The following is a 12,323-nucleotide window of genomic DNA, read 5'->3' as shown; positions in this document are numbered from 1 at the left end:
GCTCCAGTCCTCGATGGTACGGGTGGCCTGCTCCAGTGAGCCGCCCACGCTGGCCGTTGACACCATCTCCTTGGCTGCTTGCAGCATCTTCAGCACGTTAGCCTGCGCCGAGCTGGCCGTGACGTCAGGCGTGGGTGCCCGCCCAGGGCTTGCCAGGGTCTGCACCCCATTGAAGCAGCTGTAGATGCCCTGCAGAGAGAAGGGGGGTCCTCACCATCAGCAGGGTTGATGGGGTCCTGCACCCATGAACCCCTCTCTGCTGTGCTGACATGATGCTGCTGAGGCTGAGATGTCTTGATGGCACCAATGTCCCCTCCCCAGCATCCCAGGGTGGGTGACACCACCTTCTGTCAACCCTTTCTATGTTGTCAAAATGGATGCAGGGTCATTCCTAGGGCTGTCCCTTTTCCACAGAATCTCTCTCCCCAACCAAGAGTTCACATCAGCACAAACATCTCCAGTCCCTCCTGGCTGAAGCGACGATGCCCACCAAGCTATGCCCATCCCCATGACACCATGGGGGTACATTTGGGCCGCCTGGGAACCTGCGGCAGCATCACTCACCCTGCTGATGGCCAGGAGGAAGTCAAGCTTGTGGGATTTGGGGACCGAGTGACGCAGCTTCCAGTAGATGAGGTGCTCCCAGGCGAAGACTAGCAGGCTCAGCCCCATGGCCACCAGCAGCATGTAGAAAACCCCGGCCATGTTGTCGATGTCCAGCTTGCTGCTCATCACCTCATTCTTCTCATTCTGGCAGATCCCCGACAGCCAAACCGTCTCCAGCTTCTGGGTCTCACCTAGGGCCAAACACACTCAGCTGTGAGGGGAGTGTGAAAATACTCCCCACCCCCCTGCCCGGGCATCATCTCCCCAAGCACAGCCCCTGCCCATTCCCATATCACCATGACTGGAGGAGAAAAACACCCCCAGGCTCCCAGAGCTGTTATCAGGCACTCCTTCTCCGGGGCCATCCCTGTCCCCTGCCCTGTGCCAGCTCACTGTCCCCTTCCCAGGCTCCCTGCTCCTTCTCCCCCTGACCCTCAGATTTTGTGTATGACCATCCAAGATTTTACAGCCTGCAAGAAGAGGAGGGACCCCAGAGGGAATGACATCTGCCCTTCAGCACCCAGTTGGGGAGATGCTGCTGGATTTAATGTCCCCCAATAAGGAGCTGGTGGAGAAACCCCTCAGTGACATCCTGAAAGGATTTGTGGAGGCTGGACAGGGTCTGAGGACCAAAGCCACTCGTGCCGGGAAAGGAGCAGACACAATGCCTAGTCCCTGGGCTAATCTGCAGGGCAGGGGATGGGGACAGGGCTAAGGAGAAGCTGGCCTGGGCACCCACCGTCTCCCAGGAACTGGAGCAGGGCCAGGTCAATGGCCCGCTTCCAACGCGAGTCCTTCTGCAGGGCGATGCCGTAGCCCGTGGTGGCAAACACCTTCCCGCTGCCAATGGTCACCAGCTTGCAGCCCTCGTCCTTGCCTGCCATGTAGTTGAGCACCGCCGCATCATAGATGAAAGCATCCAGCTTCCTGCCCCATCAAGAGGAGGGAGGGTGAGGAGGGGGCCCAGCAGCCCTTTTTTGGGAGCTGTATGCCTTTTGAGGGGGCTGTACCCCTTTTGGGGGGAGCTCTACCCCTTTCAGATAGCTGTAGCCCATCTGGAGGAGGTTGTATCCTCTCTGGGGGTCTCTGGCCCATCTTGGAGAGCCATAAACCCATTTGGGGGAGAAGTACCCAACCTGGAGGAGCTGTATCCTATTTGGGGGGAGCCATATCCCATCTAGGTGGGGCTGCATCTTTTTTTGGGGGACTGGTATGAAGCTTTACCCCATCTGCAGGGGGTTGTACCCTGTTTGGGGAGTCCTGCATCCCATGTGGGGAAGCCACACAGAGCCATACTCCATCTGGAGAGCTGTATCCAGCCCAGAGAGCCCATATCTCATTCTGGGGGGGGATACCCCAGTGGAGGAAGCCCTACCCAATATGGGAGGCATCATATCCCATCACAGGGAGCTATATGAAGCTCATCTGGGGGTCCTGCATCCCATTTGGAAAAGTTGTACTCCAGATCTGGAAGCTCATTTGGGGGAGCCATATCGCTGACCTAGGTGAGCCGTACCCCACATTTGGGGGAGCCATACCCCATTTTGAGGCTGGTGAGGGCATCCTCCACGGAGCGCTGGTTGTACTTCACCATGTGGGTGTGCATGTCGGGGTAGTTGCTGCGGATGTTCCTCTCGGTGCTGCCATTGGGGACGGTGCCGAAGCGGAACGGGGGGTACTGCTCCTGCGGCTTCTGAAACTGGAATGGGGAGCCCCGGGGAGTGGCGTCATTCGGGGTCTGTGTCCCTGCCATGTTCCCAGTGTGGCCCTGTTCCTTACACCCAGCCTTCCATCCACCCATGTGGCCCCCCCAGTGACACCTGGATACTTCTCCTCAACCAAAACAAAACCCTTATAACTTTTTTAGGGATCTCAGCCCAATCGGCAGCCCCACCTTCCTGTCGCTGAGCCCCGACACAGTGTCGATGTACTGCTCCTGGATCATGAAGGCGGCCAGGTTGGCGGTGTAGCTGGCGAGGAAGATGACAGCAAAGAAGGCCCAGATGAGCACCATGATCTTGCTGGTGGTGCCTTTGGGGTTCTCGATGGGCACCGAGTTGTTGAAGACCAGCGCCCACAGCAGCCACACCGACTTGCCGATGGTGAAGGAGGGACCTCCCGGCCCTGTGGGGACAGGGGACAGAGGGGACAGCCATCAGCCTGGCTGGGGACATGTGTCCCCCAGCTCTTGCCTCCCCCACTCACTCTTGCCGCTGGTGAGGTTCTGGTTGTAGCCGACAGGGCTGAAATACTCGAACACGAAGACAGTGACAGCCACGACGGTGAGGCACATCACGAACATCATGACCCACACGGCCGGGCTGTAGGGCTCTGCAAGGGAAATGGGACCCTGTCAGTCCCCCCCAGGACACCCCACAGCCTCACTGGGTCTCCCAGCAGCCCTCTGGGATGGATGGGGCTCAATCTCCTGAATATTGCCCCTCCTCGGCAAGGAGACAGGGGCTGTGCAGAGCCACAGGGCATTGGAAGGGAAGAGGGATGATGGTGGTGATGCAGCCATGCTTCTCTGCCTAAATAAAGTCAGGCTTTCATCACTGGGGAGATGCTTATGAGACGTTGCCCATATTTGGAGGGTTTCCCATGGGATCACAGTTGTCCCCTGCAATAGCTCTGGCCATGGAATCGCGCCTGCACCAGGCATGGGATCAGACCTCCCAGCCCCATTCAGCCCCTGGGTGAGCCCCCTGGGAGCTGGGGGTGTGGGGTGAGTCCCCGCCTGCCTGGGATGAGCCGGGACAGGGCATTGGGATCGGTGGGGATGCAGCCAGGCCCTCGCCAAGCAGCTGCTGAGGTCCATTTGTCAGGGCGTCCTTCGCTGTCAGGGAGGAGAAGCCTCCCCTGATGGGGATGCGGCTCATTAGCACAGGAGGCAACGGTGCAGGGACGTGGCACCCCAGCCCTGCCGAACCGGGGCAGGATGCTCTGTGTGTCCACGGGACTGGGGAAGGTGACCCTGCTTTGAGGTGGGGGATCAGGACCCACGGCATGGAGGGGACAGGAGTGGGAAGATGTGCCCAGGCTGGTGATGCCCCGCATGCCACAGCATCACTGGTACCCGCGCTCCCCCCCCGCCACCTCCCTGCATGGAAGCCCAGCCCCAGCCGATTCAGGACACCACCGCTGTGCCCTTGCTGAGAGCCTGAAGCCCCGACCGAGCGCTCAGTCTGAATTTTGTGACGACCCTGGCTGGTCTCCTCCCCTTCCTCAGCTACAGTTTTGCTTTTTAAAACTCATTAAAACTTTTAGCACCGGCGGTTTCCTACACCCGGCTGAACCACAGGCATTGGTGACGGCAGCAGAGAGAAGGGGTCTCTGGAGCAGAGCTCAGGGCTGGCAAATCCCCGGTTTATCTCCTCCCCGTCCTCCCTCCTCCACACAAGTAATGAAGAGGAGGAAACCACCGATCACAGCCTCCATCTCCGTAATAAAAGGATTATTCAGGCGCGGGGAGGAGGAAGCCCCAAAGCTGGCAGCAAAATCTCCTTCCCTCAAGACTTAGGCTATTTTTTTTTTCTTAGAAGTTATTAAAACTGAACAATGTTTCTAATTTGCACTTGTCAGAAGCATGGGATGAACCTGCAGACAGACAGACAGACCGATGGAGGGACACACAGCTCACCCAGGAAGGCAGAGGGTGAGACGGTGCCGTTGCTCCTGGCCACCATGACGCTGATGCCGGTCTCCACGAAGGGCACAGAGAAATCCACGATCTCCGAGCGCTCCTCGTTGATGGTGAGGGAGCCGATGGCCATGTCTGCGCGCTTGTAGTACACCTGGGAAAAGGGCAGATGGCTTTGGGATAGGCAGAGGGACCCAGACCACCTTCCTGCCCAGGGATGTGTCCCCATGAAGCCCCAGGCCAGGGTCTGCCCACCCCTACCTCTCCAATCATGCCGTTCCAGACCCCGCGGACAATCTTGCCATGTTTGCCATTGGTCACCAGATAGAGGTCATAGGAGAACTTCACTGCCTTGGCCAGCTTCTTCAGGATGTCGATGCAGAAGCCCTTGCAGCACAGCTTGGTGTAGGGATCCACGAGGCCATCACCACTGAAACCACAACAGGAAAAACATGCTAGACCAACCAAAGATGCTCTGAACTACCCCAGCACCTCCGGGACACCAGATGCCCAGGAAGCAATGGCCAAAATTGCTGCGCTCCATCCTCGCTGCTCACCTCTGGGAGGAGTTGGTTTGCTTGCGGCAGGGCACTGTGTTGCGCACGCAGACCCCGGTGCTGGGGTCCGTGTTCTCCACGATGACGAAGGGCCTCTCCTCCAAGGTGGCCACCGTCAGGTGCCGGTTATCAGCCACAGGCTGCAGGAAGGAGCCGTAGCGGGGCCACACCGGGTACTTCATGTGGATGATGCCTTTCTCCCACTTGCCCACCTGCCCCCAAGGGAGAGCACACCGTCACCACGGTGAGGGGCTCTGAGGGTCACACGGGGTCCCATGTTCATCCTCCCCACACCTTTGGGGCTTGTTTCTCCTGGAGCATTGCTAGGCTGGAGCTCAGTCATGGTGATCCCCATCTCAGCACCCCCTGACCACAGTGCAAGCTGTTTCCTCCAAGACCCCAAACACCAGGCTTGGGTGAGCACAAACCTGGCCAAACTTCACCCAAAATTCTTTAAATTGGAAATAAACCCCATCTGTGCAGCTCGTTTCAGGTCTGGGTGTTTGGCTGCTCATCCCCAGAGGTGGGCAGCTGCCTTTTTGCCTCTTCTGGAACTTTTCAGTCAAATTGCAGGGGAAAAAATATCCAGAGCTTTTGTGCTCAACATTGCTGTGAAGCCCCACCACACCACCATGGGTACCTTTGGTAGCAGCTACGGGTTTTGCATGGGACAACCTGCCTCAAGGTGGGACCATGCATAGCCCCAGGTTCACCCTTCCCAGCTGCCCCCCCAGCATGCCCATCCCAGGGGTCCAGTGGTCCTACCATCTCCCAGAGCCGGTGCTGGTTGAGTGAGATCACCACCATGGTGGGCCTGATCAGGTAGCCACCTTCATTGAAGGAGAAGTCCCTGTGCTCCCACGTCACATTGAGGAGGTGCCTGGTGGGACACAGCACCCCATGAGCCCCCAGCCATGCAGCCCAGCCCCACAGTGATCCACAGGTGTGGCACAGGTCCCGTGGAGTGACCTGGGGACCAGGTTTAGCCTCTACACAAGGGGCAGCAGGGAGCTGGAGAAAGCCCTGCCAGCAGGGAGGCACCAAGGATGGACCACTCCATAGCTGGGGATCACAGGCAGTCACAGCAGCCCTGAGCCCCATCCAAACTGCAAAGCAGAGCTGTGGACCCCACTCCATAAGACCCTCGTAGGTCTCAAATTGCAGAGATGCATGGGAAAAGACAAGGGCTGCTCTGAGGAGATGCTACAGAGGAAACCCAGCCAAGAGGCATGGACCACCAGCTGCAGCCCACAGCAAGCATCATCCCCCACTGCCCAGCAGCTCCTTCCTCCTCCACCCTTCCCTCTCCATTTCCCCATTCACCCCATTTCATACCCACCCCAGTGAGTCCCCACGCCTCACCGGTAGAAGCTGGTATTGGTGGCGGTGGCCCCAGCGGAGGCCCAGCAGTCCCGTCCCACCTCCGGGAGGTAGCCATAGGCCCGGAAGAAGCTGGCCGCCCCCATGGCGATGATGGCCACCCCATCCCGCACCTTCTGCCGCAGGCTCAGCTTCCAGCTCTCCGTCACCACACTGATGAGGCCGACGGGGAAGGAGGCGGGTGGCACCTCCATGTTGCCCACTGTCAGGCTGGGCACAATCCAGACATAGCCTGGCCCCACAAGGCCAGCTTGTTCTGCCATGGTGAAGAGGTATTCGGCCTCCTCTCGGGAGCAATAGACAATGAGAACCTGGGCATCGATCTGCCGCAGGAGCCGCTGCGTCCTGGAGCTGCTCTGCTCCTGGCTCATCTCAAAGGTGAGCACCTCCTGCAGCTCCCAGCCAAAGTAGCTGGCATCCGTGAAGGAGCGGATGACGTCCAGGAAGATGTTGTAGCCCGGGTAGAGGCTGGTGATGACAGCGAAGGAGCCCCAGTCGTATTCCTCCAGCACCTTGAAGATCACCTGGATTTGCTGCTCGATGGAGACACCCAACTGCAGGAAAGCCGAGCCGGGCTCCTGTGGGAGGAGAAGGTGTCAGGGGCTGCTCCAGCACCATGCTCCAGATCTCTTGCACCTGTGCAAGCCACCTTGAATTTGTCATCATGAAAGGTTTGAGGGAGGCATGCGCTGGTGTGGTCCATGGGCTGGAGACACCCAAAATGGGACTAATTCACCATTGGTCTTCAAGGGTCATGCAAAGGGTCAAGCTCTGCAGTCTCTCCTCCTTTTCTCAGCTTGTTGACCAAAACCTCATCCATCTTCCAAAGGAGACCAACAATTTCTCATTAAATCAGGAGAGGGAGTGGGGCAAGGGAGGGCGAGTAACTCCCATCGCAGCTCCAGCTCTACCTGCTGCCGCAGCCCATGCAGCTCCTTCCCTCCTGCCCCACCTCCCCAGCCATCTGGCCTCTCATTAGCTAACCTTAATTGATCTGATTCTGTATTAAATGATTCAGCAAGTGGCATTTGCAGAATGTCGCACACAGGCAGCAGGGTTTTGCCACCCAGATCCCCTCCACCTCCAGAGAAGTAGTTTTTTTCCCAAAAGGTTGGTGGTCCAGCTGGAGTGGTGAGCCCCAGGTGGCCCAGGGACCTCAGACCTCAGAGCCTTCAGACAGGTCCCTCCACCATCCCCAAAATACTCAACCTCTGGTGAAAGCTGCAGAAAAACACCGAGACCCCAGCAAAGCCATGGCTTATTTTTAGCTGCTTTAGGGCGCTCCACCTGAACCCTCTGCACCCACCTGAGCCCATTGAAACCACCACCACCCACCCACAGCAGCTTGGGGTGGTCCAGGAGCACTGGCGGGAGCAGGCAGGGCTGCCGAGGAGCCATCCAGGACATTTAGACCCCAGAACCTCTGGGCAAGCAGAGTATGAAATCAGCGCCCCAAGGAGCAGCAGGGTTTCCATCCCGGGGGCTGGTGCCATGGGAAGGAGCCAGCGCTAGGACCTCCTCAGTGCCCAGGCTGGGCAGGGTGAGACAAGCAGCCAGGAGACAACCCAAACTTCCCCCCCCGGGAGGGACAGGAGCCTCGCCACAGCCATCGCCACCCGCCCGGCACCCTCCAGCCCAGCTCCAGCTCTCCAGGCAGGCAGGTGACAGTGACAGTGACAGTGTCTGACTCCAGTGAGGAGCAGAGAAGCCAAAAATCCTCTTTTGGCTTGTGGTGCACCTGAGATGGCTGCCGCAGCTGAGCAAGGCTTCTCCATGCTGCCTGCCCGGCCATTTCAGGCTGGATCCTTCCCTGGCGAGGTGGAGATGGAGGAGGATGCAGATGATGGAGGATGTCAGCCCTGTAGCTGCCCTGGCAGGCCCTGCACCACAATGCCAGCACCCCTCGGTGGGCACAGCCTAGAAGGGATGGCCAGAGGACACCAGGGATGTCCCTCCATGGGGCACTGAGGTCCTCTTCCATGTCACACCATGTGGGACGGCCATGCTGCCACAACCACTGCCTATTTCTGTGCACGAGCCTCTGTGCTGCAGCCCAGCATCTCCTCTGCTCTCCTGCATTTCACATCCCATCTCTAATAAGTTCCCATTTCTCCCACATCCTCACGGAAATAACCCCTGGGGAACACCTCACCTTTGGGGTCAGGACCACAGCAGAGCCCCCACTGATGCTGATGATGGGGACCTGTGTCTGGGAGGAGATGAAGTCAAGGATCTGGGCCACGGCCTCCGTGCCGACGTTGTCCTCGAAGATGATGCCGTGGATCTTGTGACTGGCGAGGATGTTGCAGATCTGGGTGAGGAGGGTGCTGGGGTTGGTGTTGTTGACGACGACCGTGATGGGGTGGATCTCCAAGGGCATGTCCAGGAAGCTCTGGGGGCTCAGGCGGGAGCGGATGTGCAGGGGGTAGGAGGTGCCCCCAAACACCACGGCCACGTTGACCACCGGCTCCTCGGGGCCTGGCAGCAGGAGGTCCGTGAAGGCAGCCGAGCAGCCCAGCACCATCGACAGTAGCAGAGCGTGCGCCGGCGCTCTGCCCATGTCCACCGCCGCGTCCCTGCCAGGATGGGACACAGCCACTTGCATCTGGCCACCTGCCAGGACCCCCGCTCACCCCAGCCCTCCCCACCACCCTGGAGACAACACATGGGGGGGTTGCCTCCAGGGAGAGAGAGGGGTACCCTCATCCTTTGGAGGCTGGATGTGGAGGGGGGATGACCACCCACCGTACACACCAGTGCTGTGTCCCTTGTCCCCAGTGCCACCAACCGCTTGCCCCTTCCAGCTGGTCCTCACTTCCCACCACCATCCCATCCCCATCCCAGCACCACCGTTCCCCTCCCAGCCTTCCTGCCCCTCTCTCTCCTCCAAAACCCATCACTACCACAGTGCTCTCTATCGCCCCTTCGGCCAGGGCTGGGGACAGCAGTGACAGGTGACAGGAGGGGCTGTCAGCTCCCTGGTGCCTCTCCCCATAGTCGCCTTCAATATTTGGAGGCTCTGCCCTTGAGGGAGGGTTCAGCTCTGCAAACCTCATGCTGGGATTTTGCAAACCACACTGTCACTGGAGCAGCAGGTCCTCTGCCTGTCCCCTGTCTGTCCCCTGTCTGTCTCCTGCCCTAGCCCCCTTGCTACTGCTTCCCAAATCCCAACCAAAGCGCCCACCTGGCTCCTTATCTCCAAGTCTCTTCCCTGGACACCATCCTTCAGTTTCCCCCACTTCTTGCCTTTACCCTCCACTGCACGTCTCCCCACTGGCATCACCCACCATGCTGCGTCTCTGCCAGCTGCACCCCAAAGCCAGGCTCTGGGGAAGGATTTTTGAGCACATCCACCCTGCCAGGTCCCCAATTCTCCACTGTCTGTGGGTGCCTAGCCCACAGCAGGTGGAGTGACAGTCCCTGGGGGGGAGGGCACATGTCCCTGCCCACAGCAGTGCATCCCCATACTGAATCTCACCCCCTCCTCGAGGCCCACCAGGAAAACCAGCCCATGGGGAGACGTGCAAATGGGGACATGCCAGCCCCTCCGAGCCCCGCTGTCACTCGGGCCATCGCCCTAGTGCCATGGCAGGGGACAGCAGCCCTCTGCGGTGGCACTGGCCACACGCCGGTGTCACTCCATGCAGCAAGACTCCAGCTGGTGCTCAGAAATGTCACTTGCAATTAAAAGCTGCTGTTGCTTAACAAGTCCTTGGCACAGCCAGAGGAGCACCTTGCCGAGTCCTGGATGGTTTTGGGGTGCCCTGGGGCACCGCACCCCAACACTCTTCTATGCCGCAGTGACAGACAACCTCTTTGCATGCTGCAAAAGCACCGCCAACGTGTTGGATTAAAAACGCAGGAAATAAACCCAATGACTGCCTGGCCCTTGCTACACAGTGCAGATTTGAGAACCAGGGCTGTCCCCTCCGGAAAGATGGGGGACACGAGCTCCATGTCCCCATCCTGCACCCCATGGGTGCTGGGAGGGCTTGGGCAGGCAGCTGGGCACCAACACCCACCAGGCAGCATCTCCTTCAGCCGCATGGGTTTTGGCAGGGGATCACCCAACCCCAGCACCCACCAGCACCCAGGGGGGTCTGCCCTGCCTGGCTGCATCTCCCCACCACCCTGCATCGTAGCTGGCCAGGCTGCAGGAGCCACAATGCCACGCCGATGGCCGCAGCCGGGGCCCCTTGGCTGGAGAGGGCAGTGGGTGAGTCACAATGCCATGCTGGCAGCATCCCACGCTCTGGCACAGCCAGCCCAGTGGTGGGGCGGCCCATGCCACCCGCTCCTTACTGCAAATTCCCGAGTATTTTTAGTCCCGTGATAAATAATTCATCGGGAATCCGGCATCAGCTACCCGAGCAGAGAGGAAGGGGAGCAACACACCACCCAAAACAAACAGAGCTGCTCTCCCAGCAGCTCTGCCCGTCTGAGCCCTCCTCAAGGACATTTAAATATACTCCAGGCCCTCGTGGTGACTGAGCAGGTTTGCTCACACCAGCCCTGGCACCTCACCCATCCCAGGCCCTCATCCTCCTCTTCCTCAACCCAGGTCTTTCCCGTATTCCAGAGCCTCTTCTAGCACCAAATAATCCATGCACAGGGCCAGCAAAACCCTTCCAAAATGCCAAATGCTGCCTCTGAAGGGGCTGCTCTGGTCCCGACCGCAACTGAGAGCAGGTTTGGGCAAACTGTTTTCCCACTGGACCGAGCCGCAGGTGAAAAGCATCCCCATCCCTCATCCCTCGTTGCGTGACAGCAACGGCAGTGCAAGGAGTTGGACACGGGCACTCCACATCGTTCAGCCATGGCTAAGACAACCAGGGGAAGGAATTTCCATCCTTCCTGGAAATCTGGTGCTGGGGCCGGAGTTGAGCCACTCACTGCAGCCCTTGGCTACTGCAGAGGAGGATGGAGGGGTTCAGGGCCAGTGAGTCTGCGGCTGGCAGGGGCTCTATGTGCCGATGGAGCCAGGGATGCTCCAAAATGGCCGGATTCGGGATGCAAAGAGCAGCCGGCTCCTCCAGTCCAGCAAACTCCATGCATTTCCAGCCTGTTTTTTTTTCTAAGAGTGAGACAGAGGGGTATGGGAAAACATGGATTTTTTGGGGGATGAGGAAGGCAAATTGCAGGAAACTGGTGGAGGCAGAAGAAGAATCGAGCCCATCCCTGCGCTACTGCCAAAGCGGGGGCTGCTCTTGGGCTCAGCACAACACAGCAAAGCCCCCATGCACATAAAAAAAAAATCCACATTTTCCAACCTCTCATAGCAAGCACTGTGGAATCGCTCCTTTGGGAAAATGCCTTCCCAAAAGGGAGGTTTTCCAGCTGGGCGAAGGTGGCTGGGCTGAAGCAGGAGAAAGGTGGTCCTGGGCGGGAGCCCTGACAGGGCAATGCCACCACCCAAAGCCTCCCTGGGGACCAGAGGGCACCCACGGAGCTGCTCAGTGGTTTTGGCATTTGCTTTTTGCCACTTTGGGGTTGTTTGGAGCAAGTTAACCCCTTTCCTAAGCACAGCTTCACCTGATAAAACCAAAGACTTGCAGAAAACTCCTGCTAAAGGCACCGATTGAGCTCTTATCTCCGTCCATCCCCTGAAATGTCATTTCAATGCAACAGAGAAAGTTTGCTCCTAATTTTAAACCTCCTTTTTGCCCCCTCTCCATTCCTCCCTCCCCTGCTCCGAGGGGAGAAGAGCTCATGCAGGTATTTTGACCTCAGGAAAGGGAGAAACAAAATCCTGAAATGCAAAATATCTTTGGAGAAAAAAGAAACCTTATCACCCAAAAAAAGCCTCTGAGCCTTAAACCACACGGAAGGTGCAGTCTGCACCAGGGGAGGGGGAAACGCTGCCGATGGATGGGAAGGATAGAACGAACCCAAACCTGGCAGGAGCCGCATGGAGAGGATGGGGGACACTGGAGAGGGTGCTTGTCATTGCCCGTGTGGGGGTCACTCCTGTATAGCAAGGAGACCTCAACGGAGCCTCCCAAGAAGCAGGGAAAGCAGCAAAAACCTCCTCAAAGCCAAGTCATCGCCATCCCTGTCCCCACGCAGGGGTATGACTGGGGAGGGAGATGTGCTGGCAGCCTCCGGCAAGCACTGTCTCCTTTCAACCTTCATCTGCTACC

The 12,323-nt window shown here is 58.6% G+C and overlaps 1 protein-coding gene across 1 annotated transcript; it reads right to left on the bottom strand.

Annotated features, from left to right (window-relative positions):
- Positions 1-2: 2 nt before the first annotated feature.
- GRIN2C (glutamate receptor, ionotropic, N-methyl D-aspartate 2C) lies at positions 3-8,788 on the bottom strand (the record flags this gene model as incomplete). The annotated part of the gene is made up of 12 exons (XM_010179225.1): positions 8,336-8,788; positions 6,166-6,761; positions 5,569-5,683; positions 4,804-5,015; positions 4,508-4,676; positions 4,247-4,400; positions 2,812-2,937; positions 2,501-2,730; positions 2,145-2,305; positions 1,346-1,533; positions 565-797; positions 3-189 (listed from the first exon to the last, which is right to left on the bottom strand). Coding segments are annotated over exons 1-12 (2,824 nt in total), but the record flags the coding sequence as incomplete, so codon positions are not given.
- Between the last annotated feature and the right edge of the window lie 3,535 nt (positions 8,789-12,323).

Source organism: Mesitornis unicolor, unplaced genomic scaffold (assembly GCF_000695765.1).
Source record: "Mesitornis unicolor isolate BGI_N332 unplaced genomic scaffold, ASM69576v1 scaffold30322, whole genome shotgun sequence".
NCBI lineage: Eukaryota > Metazoa > Chordata > Aves > Mesitornithiformes > Mesitornithidae > Mesitornis > Mesitornis unicolor.
The sequence above is the reverse complement of the archived record's forward strand: the minus strand, read 5'-3'. Positions and strand labels throughout refer to the sequence as shown.